The sequence below is a fragment of the Oryzias latipes genome, chromosome 6 (assembly GCF_053564925.1).
Source record: "Oryzias latipes strain Hd-rR chromosome 6, Olatipes_Hd-rR_3.1".
Lineage (NCBI taxonomy): Eukaryota > Metazoa > Chordata > Actinopteri > Beloniformes > Adrianichthyidae > Oryzias > Oryzias latipes.
The window spans coordinates 5,751,436-5,773,858 of record NC_136242.1 but is presented as its reverse complement, the minus strand read 5'-3'; the positions used below and the strand labels follow the sequence as shown (position 1 = coordinate 5,773,858).

The 22,423-nt window shown below is 40.3% G+C and overlaps 1 protein-coding gene and 2 long non-coding RNA genes across 5 annotated transcripts in view; 2 read left to right on the top strand and 1 right to left on the bottom strand.

Moving 5' to 3' along the window:
* Positions 1-22,423, top strand: part of LOC101168685 (NT-3 growth factor receptor) — a 44,074-nt gene that overhangs the window by 4,129 nt on the left and 17,522 nt on the right. For both annotated transcript variants that reach the window (XM_011472849.4, XM_078948314.1), the window contains exons 2-5: positions 2,289-2,363; positions 3,443-3,514; positions 4,904-4,975; positions 17,721-17,875. In XM_011472849.4, the coding sequence (XP_011471151.1) occupies positions 2,289-2,363; positions 3,443-3,514; positions 4,904-4,975; positions 17,721-17,875 (374 nt within the window). The remainder of the gene's footprint in view (positions 1-2,288; positions 2,364-3,442; positions 3,515-4,903; positions 4,976-17,720; positions 17,876-22,423) is intronic.
* On the top strand, positions 10,611-11,642 carry LOC144992395 (uncharacterized). Its single transcript, XR_013656299.1, has 2 exons — positions 10,611-10,810; positions 11,428-11,642. It is a non-coding gene; the product is annotated as an uncharacterized LOC144992395 (long non-coding RNA).
* LOC144992396 (uncharacterized) lies at positions 11,780-12,888 on the bottom strand. 2 transcript variants are annotated; one of them, XR_013656300.1, is made up of 4 exons: positions 12,800-12,837; positions 12,575-12,677; positions 12,261-12,375; positions 12,040-12,175 (listed from the first exon to the last, which is right to left on the bottom strand). It is a non-coding gene; the product is annotated as an uncharacterized LOC144992396 (long non-coding RNA). The 2 variants fall into 2 exon arrangements; XR_013656301.1 differs by lacking the exon at positions 12,575-12,677 and having other exon boundaries at positions 11,780-12,175; positions 12,800-12,888.

Genomic DNA, 22,423 nt, shown 5'->3' with positions numbered 1-22,423 from the left:
AGCACTGTACATCAGGGTGAGTGTAGCATCTCTCAAACGTAAAACTTTGGAAGTTTTCCTTCTCATGTGTGGCCATGAGTTCGTAGAACACAGAACTGATCCTATGTTCAAACTCCCATACGTTCTCATGCTTATCAAAGCATGGTTGTTGAGTAAGCACGTTTGCACTAGGGTTGTGCCGATCGTCCATCGTGATGGGTGACTGACATCCCGATGGAGAGACTACCATCGTGATGCCACGCCCCCGCCACGTTGCGCGTCGACACCATAAGCCGCAGTTACATGTACAAAATATCTTGATGGGATCAATGGTCGGATTAGAATCCAACTGTGTAGATGGGCCCAGAAAAATGTTTTCAGAATATAAAAACGTTCACTAAAGTCACACTTTCCGTCGGAATAAATCATTCGCACATGCGCAGTAGGGTTTGAAAACCGGAAGAATATAAATTACGCCAGCGGCTTTTTTTCCCCAAACTTTATTGAATGTAACAATTCAATACAAAACAATGTTAAACAGCGCCGAGCGGCTATATACATTGACATGTCAGCTCGGTAAAATACGAGATGATCTTCTAAACGTGCTTTTAATAATGTTACGGTTATTATGAAACACCTGTTCGCTCATCATTTGAATTTTAATCCGTGTGGTCAGTGCTTTTTCTGAACGAAGCCAGGATTAGCAGTATGCTAACACGGGCTAACAACATTAGCTTTGGGTGGTGCTGCTTGCTGGCTGCACGTAAACATGTAAGAATAACATCAGCCTTTATTTAGTCGGGACACGACTGGAAACACAAATCTGCGTGATTGTTTGAATGTTTTCTAAGGACTGAGCGACATTTCTGCTTTGAAGCTCAAACCGCTGTGTGTGCTGACGATCCGAGCTGTGCTCAGACACACACTTTAGACCCGGTTCTGAGTTCGGTTGCTTGTTCCCCTAGAGCTGCGGGACGGATCGCAGTCTTAAATCTCCCACACATAGCGCTCATGTAACAAAGCACCCCCCCCCCCTTCCCCTCAAACACAAAGCTGTAAGTCCGCGCTCCGCCGGTCCACTTGACTAGTGAAGTGCGGGAGCGGACTACTTCTTTTCTATTTTGTTTGTTACTTTTTTGTTAAAGTCACTTCCCTCAGTTTATACTGGATCATCGCGGATTAGTTGGGAAATAAAATGAAGAAAGCAAAAAAACGAATAGCAGGAAAAATGTAAAAATACCCCCCCCCCCCCCCCCCCCCGACGATGTCATCGTCCATCCCGATGGTTGACAGCACATCATCCCACTCTGTTGAATTCTAGTGATTTTATTCTTCTTTTCCTGTTCTTACTTTCGTAGGGACTACAGGCGGAAATGAGCATTTTTCTATAACCTGGCACAACACATCTTTTCACACTTCTTATGATCAATGTTCTTCTGTGTTGTCCCCTGTTTTAAATAAAGACATTTTTAACTTTTAGTCTCACATGTGCCTTTGAAACTATATCATACAGCCGGTTTTTGAGCTTTTGACTGAGCAGGAATGTTGCTGAAATGTTTTGACTTTTTTCTGTGGTTGTGTACGATGTCTTTAAAAGCTTTTTATGTTGCTTTCCTAAAATTCCTAGCAAAAAAAAATTTCTTACCATAATAATGTTTGAAAACAAAACAAAAAAAAGACAGAAGAAAAACAGATGATTGGATGAAAGCCACAGATAAACTTGAGACAATCAGAGGAGCCATCAGAATGACAGAGAGGGAATTTTCCATCCGTCCGCCAAACTCTTGTTTTTGTCCTGGAGTGAGGAAGGGAAAATGGATGTGAAGAGTTTGGAGGAGGCAGAAACACAAAATGACCGACCTTCATGGAAACTACATAACACATGTCCTCCTTTTCATGTTTGCGTGAAACAGACTCTTTCATAAATGCATTATGACAAAAAGTTCCAGATCGATACGGTTCAGGCATCAATATCAGCATGCTGCCTAACATAAAAATGGTAAAGAAGTCAATATTTTCATCATTAATGCACCAATGTTGCCCCAAAAATCAATTAAATCTGCAGTCATTGTCACAGAAGGCTAATTTGTCTTGGCTTAATGTCATGTTTGTGATTAAAAAAAACCACAATCCTCATCTGTTATCTTTCCCACAGCCGATGTTTTATCTTCACAAACAGACTTTTTCTTCCGTTGCGAGTTTTTAAAAGGACAGATGTTTGAGTGGGTCACACTGAATGTTTGTCTGATTGTCTTTGATGCTGATAATATATTTACTGGTTTTGTTGATGCATGTGTATTTCTCTGCAGTCACATAGAGAACTGGACTGGTCTAGAGATGCTGAGAGACGTTGATATGGAGCTTTATCCAGGCTTACAGCGACTGTGAGTACCTGCTGCCTCTGTGAACACAAAGTTATGTCTCAACAACACAGACTTCTGAAGTGACAGCAGTTTTTTTCAGTTTGTACCTTTGATGGATAGAAAATGTGTTAAGTCCACCTGTAAAAGTACATTTGAACTACTCTAGTGTGTTCATTCATTTTTTCTAATCTGTTTTATTCCTTTCGGGGTCACTGGGCTGCTGGAGCCTATCCCGGCTACTTGTGGGTGAAGGCTGGGGAGATCCTGGACAGGTCACCAGTCTGTCACAGGGCCACAATCACACACTAATGCACCCTCACATTTAGAGACAATTTAGAGTAACCAATGAACTTATGTGAATGTTTTTGGATGGTGGGAGGGAGCCGGGGAAAATTCACACACACTGGGAGAACATGCAAACTCCACACAGAAAGGCCCCCCATTGATGTGCTGGTTCAAGTCCCCCAGTCGGGACTTGAACCAGAGGACTTCTTGCTGTGAGGCAAGAGCACTAACCACTGCGTGCAGCTTATCCAGTTTATTCTCAATATAAACGTGTGTTGGCATCATTCTAAATGAATCCATCATTCTGTTTACAGTCTCGGCTGCTATATTTAAAAAGCTTTCAGATCCATTTAGCAAAACAGAAAAGAAATCTCAGGGAATTATTAAAACTTTAAATGATTAACATTTTAATTTGAAATACACAATGCTTGATCTATTCTCACAACCAGCTGATGCTGCAGCCTGTAACTCAACCCCTCCCACAATGTTCTGCTTTTGCACTTACAGTTGCATGCATATAGAAAAGGAGCTTTGCTTCTTAAAATAAACTGGTATCAAGTATTTGCCTAATTACTTTGTCTGTTTTACTTTACTGTAATTTTAAAATGAGATGCGTTTACCAAAGGAGGTATATAAAACCAACAAGCTCACTGTTTTAGTAAACAGCTGCACAGTCTTTAAACAGTTTGCCCTTCTGTTTGCCAGCTCACTTTCAGCAGACTTTCTTGGTGTTTATGGGGGGAAACGGAGCTTCAGCGGCTGTCATGTTTTGTGTCTTCTCTCTGCATAAACATGCATTTGTGTGTGTTTTTAAGGACAATTACACGGAGTGGATTGAAATCCATCCAGACTCGAGTTTTCTCCAGAAATCCTTACCTGCAGTACATGTGAGTACACCTGAAACTTACACAGGTTTTGGTACAAATTCTGTATGGCATCAAAATAAAAAACTAGCATTAAAAAAGGTATCACTTAAAAATAACAAGTACACAAGATGAAGCAACAGAGAATTGCAAACATTTAATGCAGAGCCAAAAGACAAAAAAAGGCTTTGAGATGAGACCTGCAAATTTGAGAACTGTTCATGAAACCACAGTTGTTCATCCTCATCACAAGTAAACTGATTTCAACAAGAATCGTCTGTTAGTACAGCAGTCCTGCTTAGGTCTGCTGAAAGGATATCCTGAGGTAATCCACTACTGTGTTTTTATGTAAATGAAGTTAGTTATAGTTTTTAAATAATAAAAAATTCTTTTTAGACAGTCAGGGTGGGTCCAGACTGAGGAAACAGCCTTCCTCATGTTTCTTAAATCATCCTTATGTCAGTCAAAGCTTTGATGCTAAAGCTTTGTTACTGCATAAAGATGAAAAACACCAACATACTTTGCTAACAGCATTTGGAAACACCTCACACCTGTCTGCGGGGGGAGTCATGTGAAAACCTGTATGGGGCACACAGGCTGCCCACATGAAATAGAAGATCTTAGACCACTTGGTTAGCTCAGATCTCAAGGTTCCTGCTCTGCTCCATTCTGATGCATCCACTTGCAGACAAATAGATCCAAATACGTCTTGTTTTCCTAGGATGAGCTGGAATCTAGATCAAACTTTACAACGGGAAAGCTGCAATATTTCTCGCCATTTTTATTGCATTGGTAATGTTAGTTGAGGGTTCGAGGGGCTGTATGCTGGCAGGAGTATAAACAGAGGGATGATGGGAAATGTAGCTTACTCCTCACCAACAGTCCCGCCCACAACTCAGAGGGGAATTTCTGATGAACTCCTGCTGCTCTGCAGAAACCATCTCCTAGAAAACGACACAGGTTTTTTGATTTTGGCACAAAAAAAAACGGTGTAGTCTTAATTGAAAGACCAACGGGAACAGTTTGAAAATAGATCTAAAGATGATCGGGGTGGGCCTTTGAGTGACTCCCAGGACATCTAGTAGCTACTGTCCCTCCTTAGGAGTTGGTAAATGTAGTCCACAGAATTGAGACTCACAGAGAAGATTAACAAAAACTGGCATTAAGTGAAACCTAATCACAAAAAAATTCTCTTTTATTACTCCTTTTCATGACAGGAGCATTACTCTCTTCTTAAGTCTTCTCTCTTTTTTTTGTCTTTTACAGTATGAGTTGGAAGCAAACGTGGTGCTAATTAGCTTTAAGCAAACTGCGCAAATAAAGGAAATATAAAATAATAAAATAACGTATGAATACATAAAGAATAGCCCTGAAAAGAGGTTTAACTTGTGGCCTTTTTGTTGTGTCCCTCAGAGACTTCTCCAGGAACCCCAGGCTGAAGACGCTGTCGTGGCAAAGCTTTGAATATCTCCAGCTTGTAGAACTGTGAGTCCGCCTGTGATCGGTTGACTTTTTGTTCATGTTTGAATTTTTCACGAATCAATCAGTTAACATTATGGGTGTAACGATGAAACGATTTCCAGTCCTGCAAACCAATCTGATTGATCTGTCTGAGGCAGAATCGAATCAGATTAACCTATGACATTAAAAGGTTTTTTAAAAATGAGATTAGTTGAAAAATGAATTAATCTTGGAAAATACCATGTGGATTGAGACACAGTAGATTTATTTTACTATAGTGTAAAAACAACCAAGAGCATCACAGCGGACAACTCATACTTTACATGATGTTAGCAAAAAGTGATCAGTCCATCATTCCACTCCAATGTGTGAAAACACTTTGAATTAGCAAAGACGTATGACCAGAGAGTTCGGTTGATGTTCACAGATGGACATTTTAAGTAAGTGTGGATACATGGTTCTCAAGAATCCACAAAACAAGTTGTGGGGTTCCCCAAGGGTCAATTCTGGGTCCAATACTAAATCGGCGACCTTCCTCTCGGCGATCACTGACACCGAAGCTAGCCTAGCCAGGCTAACCGCAAAACAAGGTCCACATCCAGCAGCAGAAAACAGCACCAGCCGCAGCAGACAATCGGTAACAAGTTACCGTTCCACCCACAAAAGGCAAGCAAAGCAGCACAATGACTGAGGAAGAACAGGACTTTAAAAAATCGTTTAGCTGCATGTTTGAAGAAATAACTTTCTCAAAGAATCAGGAACGAATTGTAGACTTAATTGAAGAGGTAAAAAAAACTAAATGGAGCGGCAATGGAGTTAAAAAAACATATCGCAGAAAAAGATTCAGAGATTGCAAAGCTCAAAGGTCAAGTGTCGGACCTGGAACAGTATTCACGCATGAATGATGTTGTTATTAGTGGTCTTGCTATCAAACCGTCTTCCTGTGCCAGGGCAGTTAAACCAGCAGATGATGGGGTAGAAAGACAGGCAGAGCAAGAATCAGTGGAACAACAAGTCGTAGCATTCCTAAATAAAAAAGGCATTGCCATCAACAGCAACGACATCGAAGGCTGTCATCCCCCACCGAGGAAAATGAAAACAACCCCCCAGCGATAATAAAGCGATTTCCAAATAGAAAGCATAAAAATGCCCTCCTAAAGCAAGGAAGAAAACTAAAAGGAACGAACGTCTACATGATTGAACATCTAACCAAGAAAAATGCTGACATCACACGGAAAGCACGGTTTCTCAGAAAAGAAAAAAAAATACAACCGACGTGTACAAAAAACTACAAAGTTTTCATTAAACTAAACGGCCCACCTGAACAGGCAAAAGTCATCGCAATCAGAGAAATGGAAGAATTGGATCAATTGTGATAGAAAACGGCAAAAGTACATTCCTCTCTAACAAGAATCAAAAAAATAATACACAACTATGGACTTAGACATTGACCCAGATACCAATTTCTTTGACTTTGTGAAGAACCACTGCAGTTATTACACAGAAGAAGAATACAATAGAAACACAAATCCTAATCACGAACTCTCAATCATTCATTTGAACAGCAGAAGCTTATACGCGAACCATCAAACCATTGAAGAATACTTGCAACAATTTAACAAACCTTTCAAAATAATTGCAATACCAGAGACCTGGCTAAAGGCAGAAAAGGGTTTCCAGCTGGAGAGCTATGACTTTCACTACGTGAACAGGAAAAATAAGTAAGGGCTCTTTATATACACAACAGTCTTAAACACAAAGTTGTGGAGACAATGTCGGGCTGCATTGATGATGTCATGGAATATATATCTGTAGAGATTAGTATGGAGAAACAAAGTAACATCATAGTCAGCTTCGTATATCGAGTCCCTGCATCGGACATGGAAACCTTCACAAGTGCTATTGAAAACATGTTTGCTAATATTTCCAATAAGGTCACATTTCTTTTTGGCGATTTTAACGTAGATTTGTTGAACCCAAACAATCACACCAAAACAGAAGATTTCACGCATACAATGTACAGTTTAAGCTTTTATCCATTAATCAACAAACCCAGCAGAATAACAACAAACATTTTCACAAACTGTTTAAAAAACAGAATAAAGAGGGGATTACTAATGACAGACATCAGCGACCACCTCCCAGTATTTTCTAACTATGAATGCGTTTGCAGAGAAATGAAAGAAAAAAAACAAATAGTTTACAGAAGAAAACTAACAGAGGATTCAATAAATGCATTTAAATCAGAACTACAAGCACAAACCTGGAAAACTCTGTATGAAAGCAATGATGTCAGCGCAGATTATGACACATTTTTGCAGGAGTTTACATCCATATACGACAAAAACTGCCCACTTACAAAATCCTGTAATAGAAAACAACATAATAAAAACCCATGGATGACCACTGGACTGAGAAACGCATGGAAAAATAAAGAAAAGTTTATACAATTAATTCTTAAAAAAAAGAAACTGTTGAAGCGGAGCAGTGATACAAAAAAAAAAAAAAAAAAAAAACTACACAGAAATATTAGAAAGAAAGAAATCAAACACTAAAGAAATTTGGAAAGTACTGAACAGTGTCATCAGGAAACACAAAAGGAAAACAAATTACCCAGACTATCTAGTTGGTAAAAATGAGATTTGCAACAATATTCAGGATATGACAAAGGAGTTTAATGAATAATTTTGTAAAAATAGGGGCAAAGTTAACCGACGAAATAAACTTTTCAAAAATATCAGAAAAAGAAACACATGAACACTGCATAAAAAGAAATCCAAACTCGATCTATTTGGGACCTGTGGAAGCAAAAGAAGTTCTAAAAAGCGTCAACCAATTCAAAAACAAAACGGTAACGCTTTTTTTTACAGTACAGTACTTACAGTGTACTTAAGTGGTATTTACATGGTACTCATTGTGTAACTACTGGGTACTTTCAGGGTATTTACATGGTACTTTTAATAGAACTTACTTGGTACTTACGTGGTACTTTTTTGTGTCACTTGCTGTGTATTTATGTGGTACTATTGGACTCATACTTATATGGTACACACAGGGTATTTATAATATACTTACTGGGTATCTACATGTTGTGCAAAGGTGTTTTTGTGGTACTGACCACATGTAAGAACAAGGTAAGTACAAATAAAGTACCTTGACCTTTAGGTCTCCACTCGCTGTATGTTTCATTGTATTTACCATGAATTTACCACAGAAACTACCCCTTAAGTACAATGAAACTGGACTGTAAAAGAAAGTCAGCCTTATTTCCATTCAACTACATGGTACTTTCAGTACTAAATGCTGGTTATGTTGGGGGTATGCACATATTACCTTCCCGTACAGTGTACATACACACTTGGTCTTCTGACTTTAACCAAGGAGACAATGCTAACTTGTTGGTAAGGGTAAAGTAACTGCATTGTAAAAACATATTCTGGCCTGATTACTTCTTGTAACATGTGGCAAATTTACAGAAAAACAAGACAGCAGTGAAAACAAAAATCTTTAATATGATACACTTCTGCAGCATACGAAGTGTCAGCACAATGAAATTTGTTTTAAGTTCTCAACAAAACAGTAGAAATGAGTATTCCAAAGAACAGATTTTTTCATATTATTTATCTTTTTTCCAGAGTTTTGTGTTGTTCCAGGAATGATTTGCTCTCCTTTGCATAGCTCATGAGTTTGTCACCCACTGTGAAAACAGGAAATGGCCTCAGATCCTCACCTTTTCCAGCCAAAGTCATTTCTGCAATAGTTGCAGTCAAATCTATTGTATTTTTGTCTATACTACACTGGCGACATGTGAGGCCGTGCTTTCCTTCAGTAGAGTTTGCTAATAATGCAGGACTTCTTCAGGGTTTGTAACTGCAAGAGAAAACACAATACAAGCTCAAATGAACATAAAAAGCAAAAAGACCTTGATGAAGTACAAAGTATATTTTAGTTATTTAATCATTTCTGTATTGAGTTTGATAAATCTCTGTGAATTCTTTATTGCTTTGACTGCAATGCTTGAAATTAATCAATTATCCTTATTGTACTATACTGTAAAAGAAAGCGTTACCAACAAAACATCTACTGACTGAAACGGAATAAATATAATCGATCTGAAAAAGGCTTTTGACACTATTGATCATAGCATTCTAGTAAACAAACTGGAAAGATACGGAATACGAGGACCAGCATTAAAATGGTTAAACAGTTACATTAATAACAGGCAGCAGTTTGCCCTGCCAAATTTAAGCTGTGGAGTTCCGCAAGGGTCAATATTAGGTCCCACACTGTTCATCCTTTACAATAGTAACACACACTTGGTATCAAATACACTCAAATACTTTTTATATGCAGACGACACAAGTATAGTCTGTACAGGGGAGAATCTCATGGAAATTGTAAAAACAGTAAATACCGAATTAGGGAACCTAAAACAATGGATGACAAAAATAAACTGTCACTCAGTGTTAACAAAACTAAATTCATGATTTTTGGAAATCGCCACATTCCTGCAGATTTAGAAATAAGAGTTCCCATTGATAACCATGTTCTGGAAAGAGTGTCTGAAATCAAGATCATTGGACTAATTTTGGACGACAAAATAAGCTGGAAACCACAAATAAAGCAGGTCAGAGCTAAACATGCTAAAAGCATAGCAGTGTTTGGAAAAACACACCATACTCACGCTCACAAAGCAAGTTTACTAATATATTCATCCATAATACTACCATATTTACACAGCATAGAAGTTTGGGGAAATACTTATAAAACAAACCTACAGTGATTATATATCTTACAAAAAAAAGCTACTGGAATTGTTCATGGAGTAGACCATGGGTCACATCCAAACACTCTAATTTTAAAGTCGGGTTTATTGAAATGATGGGATCCAGTGAAACTGAAGACGGCTCTCATCATGTACAAAGCCAGAAACAACTTACATACAGCAAATGTTCAGAGACGGGAGTTAGAATCTAAGAAAACAACTGAATTTCAAAAAACAGGCATTCGCACTACAAAAAAGAAAATGTGTTCATCAAATTGTGGTGTGGATTTATGGAACAGATTGGATGAATACGGTGGCCCTGAAGTGCAAACCATTCAACAAATCACTCGATACAAAAACATTTTTAAGATCACAGCAACTATTTAAAAAGCAGTATTACATTTTAGAAAAACAAAACAAAATTTCAAAAACCAAAACATAAAAAAGAAAAAAGAAAAAAAAAAAAAAACATTTCAGAAAACAAAATTCATTTCCAGAAAAAAAAAAAGAAATATTAAAAAATGAAAACATTTCAGAAAAAAATGAAATATTAAAAAATGAAAAACATTTCAGAACACAGAATGAATTTCCAGAAAACAAAACGAAATCTTCAAAAATGAAAAACATTTCCAAACCGGAAGAAGCAGGTACTATGGGACAACGCTGATTGGATGATGATGTTTGTCAATCATTTGAACTAAAAATCGTCCAAACAACAATGTACCATAATAATCCACGTATTTCCCATTTATATATTGAATCAAAAATTCAGCAAACAGATAATGAAGGTTTAAATTATTTTTTGAATATTTCGTATGAAGCAGAACGGTCACCCGGAAGTAGTTTGTGTGGATGACGTCCGTTCCGCAGGTAAACAATATAAGGGAAGGACGATAAAACGTTAACTTAAACGTTAATCTTTGAATATTTAGTGGATGTGATGACAGAACGCACGCAGAAATATCAACACCAACCAGGTTTACAAATGTTTCGAAATTTCTGTGGGAGGATTCTGTCTGAAGCAGCAGTTGCGAAGAAACGGGTGTTAAAGACGGCGCACATCAGGAAATGCAGTCCCGCCATCCACAGATAAGGTATGGAGGCACATTTGTTTGATCTAATAAATGTAGCGTTAAACGTGATTTCTAGGTGGGTGTTTACAGACAGATCCTTCAGTCATACGTTAATGACAGGTTACCTCATCAGCTGGAGAGGGGGGGGGGGTCACGTGGGCAGGATTCTCAGACAGGTGTACCAGCAGCATAAATCAGCAAAGCTGTCAGGTAAACTGCAGCAGTTTGTGTCTCAGAATAACATTTATGAATGCTTCTTATTCACACTATTAAGATCTGTGACTTTAGAGTGTGTCAGTGCACAGAAACATGACAGTAAATGACTGGATGTGCACATCATCAGACACGTCCAGGTGTGTAACTAACGGTGGCAAAGTCTGTATGGTAAAAAAGAAATCTTTAAAAAAAAACATTTTAGTCTTTCAGGCAGAGGAGGAATACCAAATTGTTTTAGAATGTATTTTTTATAAGACTGAAATAATGTATTTTATTCTGAGTTTGGTGTTTTGACCCCTCCCTAATGAATTTCTGGTTTAACCCATTTTCTCCTCATTTTGATGAACTCAACTTTTTCCTGAATGAAAGATGAACGGCAGCCGATGTTTTTCTGTCAGGGATTTTTAATTTATTTCTGTCAGGGATTTCAATGGAGCTGGAGTCCAGTGCAGAGGAAGCTGCAAGCATGTACGAGCAGGAACTGGGGTCCCTTACCTGTGCATCTTCCTCTGGATGTGATGCTGAGCAGCAATGTGGACAAACCTTCCCTGACATGACTCTTTTTGATATAGTTGTTAAGCACAAACAGACTTTTCCCAGATGCATTTTTTCCTCTAATAAATGTGACTGACAGGTACGCTGAGTAAATGCTGATTGTAAACGGAACATTTGATTGAATGCATGAAGAAGCCCATAAAGGAAAATCCACAACTGTTTCTTTGTTTCGGTTACTGAATAACGTATTCATGTTAAGTTTTCAATAAATATACTGCATTGCTATGAAACAAATTTGTTTATTTTCATATCCATTATTACAATCCTCACATCAGCATTCAGTTTTTTCATTGACAAAAAAACATTTCTAAACAACAGCTTTGAAAATCAAACATCATCTTTGTTAATAAAGCTTTAAAAACCTAAAATGGTAAACATGGAAAAACTCCTAAATGAAGCAAGCCTAATATGAACATTTTAAACTGGAGTTTTGCTTAAAGGAACATTAAGTTGTTTGGAGTTGTACAAGTGTTTGATGCGATTCCTCATAGATGCGATTTCCAGATCATCAGCCCGACGCTAAAGCCAGGAATTGTGCTTCGTTTTTCACTCCCCACTGCATCATTTACAACTAATCAGGCTTATGCAGCAGGTTAAAGACTTTTTTTAAAGGACCTGCAATTTAAAAAAAAAAAAAATTTAGATATTAAGGTTAAATAATATTTATTGATTACATTGCACATAAATCATGGTGACTTGCCTGTACACTGCACAATGATATGAATGACTTTAGTCTTCTTGTATTCCCATGTAGAGCTGCCATCTGTTCTTCTGCAGCACAAACCTTTCTGGAACTTCGCTTTGAGTAACTTCACCTGCAGAAATATCACATGTTAATTCAATTAAGTATTTTATAAACTTTTAAAATTTATTTTTATGTGTCAGTATATGTATATCCATGGTTCAAAAATATACAATGCACTTTAATATTATTTCCCATAAGAACTTGTTTACTGATTTCATACTTAAAGTCGATTTTTAGCAACACTGATGCCATATAATTACTGTAATTACTGTATAAATCACAGAATCAGGCTGGCTCGGAGCTTTTTCTCTCATGTTGTCACCGAAAACGGGAACGGCTATCATGTGAAGACGGTTCGTCTCCATCGGGTTCCTTTTGTGCATGCGCAAGATAAAAAGAAATTATCTTTTCAAAGCAGCACTTTAACATCCTAAAATTAACATCCTTAGAGACATGTGACTGACAAAAGAAAAGATCACAGAATTGATTCTTACCTAAAGATGATTGACAGCGTGAACCTCGCAGCCGTAGAAATTAGCGCACAGCGTTCAAAGTAAAAGTGCTCACAAACTACTTCCGGGTGACCGTGTGTCAGGCGAAATGTTAAAAAAATAATTTAAAAGTTCATTAACAGTTTGCTGCAATTTTTATTTGATATATAAATGGGAAATACGTGGATTATTATAGTACATTGTTGTTTGGACGATAAAATCCGGCATCGCTTCATTTAAAATAATTTTCAGTTCAACTGATTGACAAAAATCATCATCCAATCAGCGTTGTCCTGTAGTACCTGCCTCTTCCGGTTTGGAAATGTTTTTCATTTTTGAAGATTTCGTTTTGTTTTCTGGAAATTCATTCTGTGTTCTGAAATGTTTTTCATTTTTTAATATTTCATTTTTTTTCTGAAATGTTTTCATTTTTTGATATTTCCTTTTTTTCCTGTAAATTAATTTTGTTTTCTGAAATATTTTCATTTTTTAATGTTTCTTTTTTTTTCCTGGAAATTAATTTTGTTTTCTGAATTTTATTTTTTTTTAATTTTTTTTTCAAGTTTTGGTTTCTGAAATTTTGTTTTGTTTTCTAAATGTAATGCTGCTTTTTAACTTTTTTTTTTTTTATAATTGTTGTTGGGATCTTAAAAATGTTTTTGTATCGGGTGATTTGTTGAATGCTTTGCACTTCAGGGCCACCGTAGATGAATGTTTAAAATAAACCAAAAGTTAACATGTATTCAAAAAAACTACAAGAAGTCACTAATAGTACTGCATAAGGCCAGAAACGATGAATTAAACAAAAAATGTCACTTTTGCACAGTTGACATGCAGACTTGTACCGTGAATGTTTTGTACCTATCTGTAAATAGCAATACGCTTATTGAATACGCACACCATCAGGTTTTGTAAAAAGGGGTGAGAGCAGACAAGATTTCTCTTCAACCCACTCCATTTCAAGCACACTGTATTGTTTTATGTCTTTTTAAACCACTGTGTTGATTTTTCATTTGTGTTTGAAATTAACTGAAACTGAAACTATACAGTAAGATATGCACTTTAAAACAGGCCAAGAATGTCAAGTAATGGGGGGAAATATGCAAGTTGGAAAAGGTGGGTTTTTAGTTTCTTGGAGAGTTGTGAGAGAGAGCTGTTTAGGAGGTCAGGGTGTAATGAATTCCAGAGTCGGGGGGCAGAATAGCTGATTGCTCTGCTCCCCATAGTGACGAGGCGAGCAGTTAAAGGGAGGAGGAGGATCTGAGGGTACGGGTGGGTGTGGCGACGTGAACAAGCTCCGACAGGTATGGAGGGGCAAGGTTGTGGATGGCTTATGTACTAAAAAGTAAGTATTTGTGTGTAATTGGGTGTGTGATTGGCAGCCTATAGAGCTGCTGAAGGACAGGTGTGACGTGTTGGATGGAGTGATAATTCCAGCAGCAGATTTTTGAACAAATTGTAGTTTATGTAGAGTTTTTGTGGTAAACCAAAAGGGAGGGAGTTACAGTAATCCAGGCGGGAAGTGACATTTTCCCTATTTAATTATTTTTTTATACAAGGACTTTTATTGTAAAATATTACCCATTATGTTATTATTATTATATTATTGATATTAAGGTTATGCTTTGATCATTTCTAATGCTTTTTAAAAATAATAATAATTGTTATATATAATTCTTTTTTTTTTCAATAGTTATTATTTATATTCTGTTGTTTCTTACTCCAGTGGTTCCTCGTGGGGATCCATTCTTCTGGGGCACTAGCAGCTTTGCCTTTAGGGGGTGCTGTTGCGCAGCACTCTTTCTAATCAGGCCGGCTGGGGTCCCGCTGTGGTCTAATAGCCGTAGAGAGGGCCGTGAGCTGCTGTGTTGGGCGGGCACTGTGGCAAGGACCCTCATGGTCGAGGTGGGCCTTGGAAGAAATGGATCCCCATGATACCGTTTCCCCACAGCAGAACCAAGCCAGACCTTTTCTTTATACTGCAGTTCTTCAGTTTTGTTCAGTTTCAATATAAGCTTTATCTTCTTTTACTTTTTTCAAACACATTGTTTAATCAACTCATCAGCCAATGCTGCAGCTGAAAGGCATCTTAATCTGGATTACTAGATTTATGCACCTATTTACATCATTCAGCTCCACATTTCTGCCACTCTGTGCTCAGACATCTACAAACACCACACAGCTTATGTGTATGCGTACCTACCGTCCCTCCACAGCTGTCAGAAAGTGAACGTTTATTAACATGATCTCAGAGCTTGTATCATTATTTTAGTACCCAAGCATATTTCTCAACATTGTGAGTTTTGTTAAATATCACAGAGCACCAGGGGAGAACATTTTGATTGACCCTTGTTTTTGTCATCACATGATTCCTTCTGATTTGATTATTAATCTATTTCCAAAAAATATCACACTTTTTGTTGGTCTGACTCAGCAGAGGAAACTGCAAACTACATCCTGCTTGTGTGCTGTTACTCCATCACTACACAGTCAGACAAATAATGAAAAAAGGTGATGCTTTTTCCTTTCTACAAACAGTGAAAGATACTAATAGAGGAATGCCAACAACACATAAAAGTTTAAAGGGTAAACACAAGGCATCAACAAAATCAGAAAAATTCAAATTCTACATTTACGCAAAAAAGTGTCATGTTTTTCAAACCAGCAGACTCTGTACCACATTCATTGGTGTTTTTTGGTCTTTCAAAATGAGGCAGGTGGGGGTTAGACAGAAATATTGAAAAACAAATGCTTCTCGTGAACTGAGAGGAGCAGATAGTTTAGAAATGGAGATGCTGCTTGAAGAAAAAAAAGCCTGCAGTTCTGGAAAATGGTCTGTTATATATGCACACAGTTTTCCCTCAAATGAGGAACTTGCTGCGGCCTTAGTGCCAACTAAGCAAGGATTACCATTGCAACAACACATCATCAGTAGGGTAAAACTAACCTGTCTCACGACGGTCTAATCCCAGCTCACGTTCACTATTAGTGGGTGAACAATCCAGAGTGAATTTACGCTGATGATGATGTTTGGTCAGGAGCTGGGACAAAACTACCCTCACTCTGTCTGCCTACCATTGGTGACAGACAAAAACATCGTACCTACTTGTGGAGACTAAAGAATTACCCTTGTATCCGTTCAAACTTTAATGATTTGTATAACGCCTTTCATTTTGGTTAAAAACACAAAGTGCTAACATAAAAGCAGATAAAATATTCATAAAATATGAAAATTATTAAAAACAGAAAACACAGGACAATCACGCACAGATGGGACCCCTCCCTCACCAGATTCCTCCCTCCACCCACCCAGTTCCCCCAGTAGAACCCTGGCTTGGTTCTGCTGTGAGGAAACAATATCATGGGGATCCTTTCAAGCCATATTGCTGTACCTGAAATCCATCATTTTTCGTACAAGTCAACTATTTGAATAAAAGAATAGAATGATAATGAGTATATGACAAAGATCTTGTTGTTAATGATGTGACAACCTGTGATGGAGCATGGTGGAGAGGCCATACCAGAACCCGTCTTTAAAATGTTCCTCTCATGTTTTTAGGAGTTTAGCATTTCAAGCTAAGATGAAAAAAATGGGTTTCTAACAGATGTGTTGTCAGTATAGAGGAAGGGACTGTGAGTGTGTTCCAGTTGTATTGAGGTCTTTCTTTACTATCTTAAGCATTTTCAAGATTTGCTGATAAATGATCTAAAACAACAGTGATGTGTAAGTTTTGTTTACTGCTGAAGTTAACCAGGAAGTTGACAGAAAAACTCTTGAGTGTGACATTTTTTAAAGTGATGAATATCATTTCTTTGTTTTGAAATCTTTGTGCTTTTATCTGTTATGTTTTGTTGATTCTGATCTCCTGCTTTAAACAAAGATGTGAATGATGTTCTTTAATAAAAGTTCTAAGTATAGGAACCATCTAAGCATAATATATTACAATGGAAGAATCATGGTTTGATCGGTGATTTGTTGGTCTTGATTCTACGGTGGCTGAGAGGTGCCAGACATGTTTACATTTAAGATATAACAATAACAAATCCCAGTACAAATGGACAAATACTGAAACACAACAGCAAATCACGAAACACTTCACCAAATACCGAATCATAACAACAAAAGCGGAGAAACGGCTTCTAACCGAGAGGGACGTGATATAAAACCAACCGTGTATGATTGTTTAAAGTTATTTATCACTGTTTCCTTAATGTGGAAATTATAAAAACATGAAACAGTCCAAGAGCATTTTTTTAATTGTGTTACGACAATAAAAATTACAACGTTTAGAAGCTAAAGGTTTTGCGTCACGTCCGGTATTAAAGGTATTCTCTTTCCGTAAAGCAGCCGGCTGGCAGGTGCAAAACAGCAGAAGATGGAGAAAAAATGAACGAAAGCGAGCAGCTGTGAACGGAAAGGGAAAACTCTTAATACTGGACGTAAAAACAATACCTTTCTAAATGTTGTTTTATTTTTTTTATTTTTTTTTGTAGTAATACACTTTAAAAAAAGCTTTTGGACTGTTTCATGTATTTAAAAAGTGTCCACATTAAGGAAACAGTGATAAATAACTTTAAAGAATCATACACAATTGGTTTTATTGGACGTCCCTTTCGGTTAGAAGCGGTGTCTCCGCTTTGCGTTGTTGTGTTTCTGGATTTGGTCATTTGTAACGGGGTTGTTTTTTGTGATTTAGTATTTGGTCATTTGTTCCGTGATTTGCTCTTGTGGTTCAGGATTTGTTCATTTGTACTTTGTTTTATCTTAAATGTAAATGTGTCTTACTTTGAATCGGATCGCCACTTAAGTACAGGTTCACAGCCCTAATCCTGGTCTCAGATCAGGATCTCAGTCAGTCATCCCTCAAAGTTCCACTTCTGTCCTCCAGCAAGAGTTCCTAAAAATGTGTTGTTTTTTTCTTAGACGTTTGGAGGAGGTGATGTTTTCCTGTGGCTGTGGCATCCGCTGGCTGCAGCTATGGCAACAAAGAGGAGAGGCGGAGCTTAGCAGCCAACAGTTGTACTGTACCTTTAACGACACAAGAATGTTGCTTCAGGACATGAATGTCAGTGACTGTGGTAAGTTTACGTCTGTGCTTGAGGCTAAAAGATAGGTTAAAAGTAGAAAAGTAAAAGTTTCACCTCTTTTTATTTCTACTGAAAACAGAATGACAGTCAAATTCTCAAAGGTTCATTAAATGCATATCTACAGATATGTTCAGATAACAATGTTCTATCTAATGTTTTATTGATGATAGAACGAACTGGCCACTCCTCTCTATGACCCTCTACAGACCCGAACAGCCCCATCAGTGCACGGGTGCATGTGACTAGTGCTTAAAGAACTCTATCCAAGTGATGCCAACAGAAGATTTCTGCTTCCCAAGGAAGCTCAGTAAAGCCAAAAGAAATATGAAGCAGAGTGCTTTACACTCAGAATGTCAGATTTTTGAAAAAACATCTGATTCTAAAGAGAATAAACTGAGTGATGAAGATTTAAACATGTTCAGATTTATCACAGCTCTCAACCTGGAGTGTGAGATCACTGCTTTAGGGCTGGTGTCACTTCACAACAGCAGCGTAGCGAGTAGACACGGAAACACAACAGACTTTGGGATTGAAGATGCTTATTCTTTTGTATTGCGTGGTTTTCTGCCAAAAAGGAAATATAACATCAAACCACATAATTAGGATGAACCCCCAAATTACGAGAAAAACTAAATAAGATGAAGGTTTTAAAGAATCTATATCAGGGGTTTTCCCCTCCTGCTGGTTTTCCGGAAATAAAATATACAGAAATAAAATATACAGAAATAAAAGAGCAAAAACATAACCAATAAAATGCACAATTACCAATGAAACTTCACCACATAAAAGCAGAAGAATTCAGTCTTTTGTGCACTGAGGGATCTTTTTTCTATAAATTAGACCTATTAATTCTGCTAGAAAAATGTAAAATAATCAACCAATGCTGTGTGAAATGTGAATGTGAAACATTTTCCACATACATAAAATAACCAGTTCTCTGAAATATTGTTCACAAATCTGTGATAGTGAGCACTTCTCCTTTGCCAAGACAATCCATCCCACCTCGCAGGTGTACCATATCAAGATGCTGATTAGACAGCATGATTATGGCACAGGTGTGCCTTAGACTGGCCACAAGAAAAGGCCACTCTGAAATCTTCAGTTGTATCACACAGCACAATGCCGCAGATGTCGCAAGTTCTGAGGGAGCGTGCAATTGGTTATGCTGATAGCAGGAATGTCCACCAGAGCTGTTGCTAGGGAATTGAATGTCCATTTCTCCACCATAAGCTGTCTCCAAAGGCGTTTCCGAGAATTTGGCAGCACATCCAACCGGCCTCACAACCGCAGACCGCGTGTAACCACACCAGCCCAAGACCTCCACATCCAGCATGTCCACCTCCAAGATCTTCTGAGACCAGCCACTCAGACAGCTGCTGAAACAATCGGTTTGCATAACCACAGAATTTTTGCACAAACTGTCAGAAACCGTCTCAGGGAAGCTCATCTGCATGCTCGTCATCGAGGTCTTGACCTCACTCCAGTTTGTCGTCGTAACCGACTTGAGTGGGCAAATGCTCACATGCAACGGCGTCTGGCACGTTGGAGAGGTGTTCTCTTCACGGATGAATCCTGGTTTACACTGTTCAAGGCAGATGGCAGACAGCGTGTGGCGTCGTGTGGGTGAGCGGTTTTCTGATGTCAATGTTGTGGATCGAGTAGCCCATGGTGGTGGTGGGGTTATGGGCGAAGAACACAGGTCCATTTCATTGATGGCATTTTGAATGCACAGAGATACCGTGAAGAGATCCTGGGGCCCATTGTTGTGCCGTACATCCAACAACATCACCTCATGTTGCAGCATGATAATGCACGGCCCCATGTTGCAAGGATCTGTACACAATTCTTGGAAGCTGAAAACTTCCCAGAACTTCCCGGGGCCCCCGGTCGCTCTGGGTGTCACCCGCTTCGGCTGCGGGGTCTGGGGTGGGGTGGGGGGCTTGTCGGCCCTGTCCTGTGGGGGGGCGTTCTGGGGGGGAGGGGGGGCCCATTATTAGTACGGGTCGGGGGGGCTAGCGGGTCGGGGTCTCCGCTGAGGCAATCAGTGGTTGCCTCGGCCGGTTGGCCTCCTCGGTCCCGTGGAGGGCTGACCAGAGCTCTCCTAGGGCCGGCGTCTGGGGGTGGGGGCCTGGGCTTGCTCCGGGGGGGGGCGACGCTTTCTGGCTCCTCTCTCTCTGTGTGGGGTGGGTGGTGCCGGGCCTGGGGTGTCGGCGCCTCCGGGGGTGGGCCCCTGGGCTGGGTGGCCCTGGCCCCTTTGCTGGGGGTGGGCTGGGGGACGGCTGTTTGACCACCGGGGGACAGTCTACCAGCTGTCCCCAACTTACCCCCTTCCTTATATAACCTCATATTAGGGTGAGGGGGTGGGGGGTCTAGCCTGCGATGCGCCTTGGGGGGGGGGCTACTTGGGAGTGGCCCCCCTCCTATGGTTGCCGTATGGAGTGGGCCCCCCCTCTTTCGGTTTTATTTGCACCTTAGACATGTAGGGTCCTTGGTAGGGGGGATGCTTGGACATCACTGCTAGCAAGCAGCAGATGTCCTCCTGGCACCCTACCCGCCAATTTTAACCGCACCTTAGACATTTAGGGCCCCTTGGTGTGGAGGGTGAGGGGACATCACTGTGAGTAATCAGGAGATGTCCCCTTAGTGCCCTACTCGCCAATTTTAACTGCACCCCCCTTAGTACACAAACCCCTCCCCCTTCAATATATACATTCAAACATAAACACACACACATGCACACAAACACCCTCTCAAGCACCCATACACGCACACACATTTTGCAAGGAAGGTGGGACCTGGGTCCATCTGTCCCCTACCCCTTCCATGGTGGGGGGTGTGGGCCCCTTGGCGATGGCGGCCGTGTCCCTTGGGTGCCGGCTCCCTGGGCCCGGCGGTGCTCTCTCCGCGCGGTGGGGGGGTTCATATTACACCTGAGCCGGGGGTGTTCGTGTCCCTGGGGGGTGGGTCCTGGTCCTTGCCCCTGGGCGCTGGGCCCCGCCAAACTTCCAACATGGCCGAGCCTGGTCGGGCCATATTTATAACACCCCTTGTGGGCCGCCCTTTTTTCCCCGGGGTTCCCCCCTCCTGGGCGGGGGCGGCGGGCCCCTGCCTTGCTCCTACCTGGACCAACCGTGGGCCGGGTGGGTGGCTGCCTGGAGTGCGGAGCGGGTCTCCCTTGGGGGGTCCTGGCTCGTACCTGGGGTCGGGGCGGGGGGATGCCCGGAACTCCTGGGTGGTGGTGGGGTGCTCGTCTGGGGCTGTGGGCGTCCCTCTCCGGTGGGGCCCTGCGTTGGGCTCTTCCGGCGCGGCGGGGGGCTGCTTTCCTGGCTGGGCTGGGGCGGCGCTCTCTTTCCCTCTGCGCCTCCCTGCTCTATGGCTCGGGGGGCCTCGCGGCGGTCCTGCTGGTCCTGGCCTGGGTGGCGGTCTTGGTCGCCCGGGGGGCGGTTGTTCCCTGCCTGTTCCCGTGTGGCGTTGGGGGAATTCCGGCTGCCGCTGCTGCTGCGGCGGGGGTATGGGTGTGGGGGTGGCTGGGCGCTCCTCCTCCTTCTTTTCACATTCCACCATCCATTTTAGAAGAACATAAACACTCACCTGAGCACAGGTGTTAGCTCACCTTTGCACTAATAGTTTGCATGATTGAATGAATGAAAGATTTCACACTAGTTGGTTTAAAGGCATAGGTATGCGTTCGTGAACACTATCTGTTTTGTGTGCATGTTGACATGTGGACATTTTTGCGGCTAGCAGGTGTGTTGATAATAGTTCTTGCATGGCCAGCATATTCACCGGACATGTCACCTATTGAGCATGTTTGGGATGCTCTGGATCAGCGTATACGACAGCGTGTTCCAGTTCCTTCTGCACAGCCATTGAAGAAGAGTGGACCAACATTCCACAGGCCACCATAGACAACCTGATCAACTCTATGCAAAGGAGATGTGTCGCACTTCATGAGGCAAATTGTGGTCACACCAGATACTGACTGGTTGTCTGAGTCCCCTGACCCCCTCCATAAAACAAAACTGAAGATTTCAAAGTGGCCTTTTCTTGTGGCCAGTCTAAGGCACACCTGTGCAATAATCATGCTGTCTAATCAGCATTTTGATATGGCACACCTGTGAGGTGGGATGGATTGTCTTGGCAAAGGAGAAGTGCTCACTATCACAGATTTAGACAGATTTGTGAACAATATTTCAGAGAACTGGTTATTTTGTGTATGTGGAAAATGTTTCACATCTTTGAGTTCATACCATAAAAAAGTGTTGCGTTTATATTTTTGGTCTGTGTATTTCATTATCATTTTGTTGTGTATTTAGGTCATATTCTCCTTGCGGGTTCATATGAGTGCATGACTAGATTGCACTGGTAACTAGCCATTATTTATTCACCAACAGCAACAATAAAGAAATAAGAAAAAAAGACGACGATGCTGACACTCCCTGTGTGTAAAAAGAGTTAACTTTGGGAAATGAGTCATGGCTAATCTCTTCAAGCTCCTTAAAGCTCCTTGAATTTCCTCTATTGTGTGAACTGAATGGA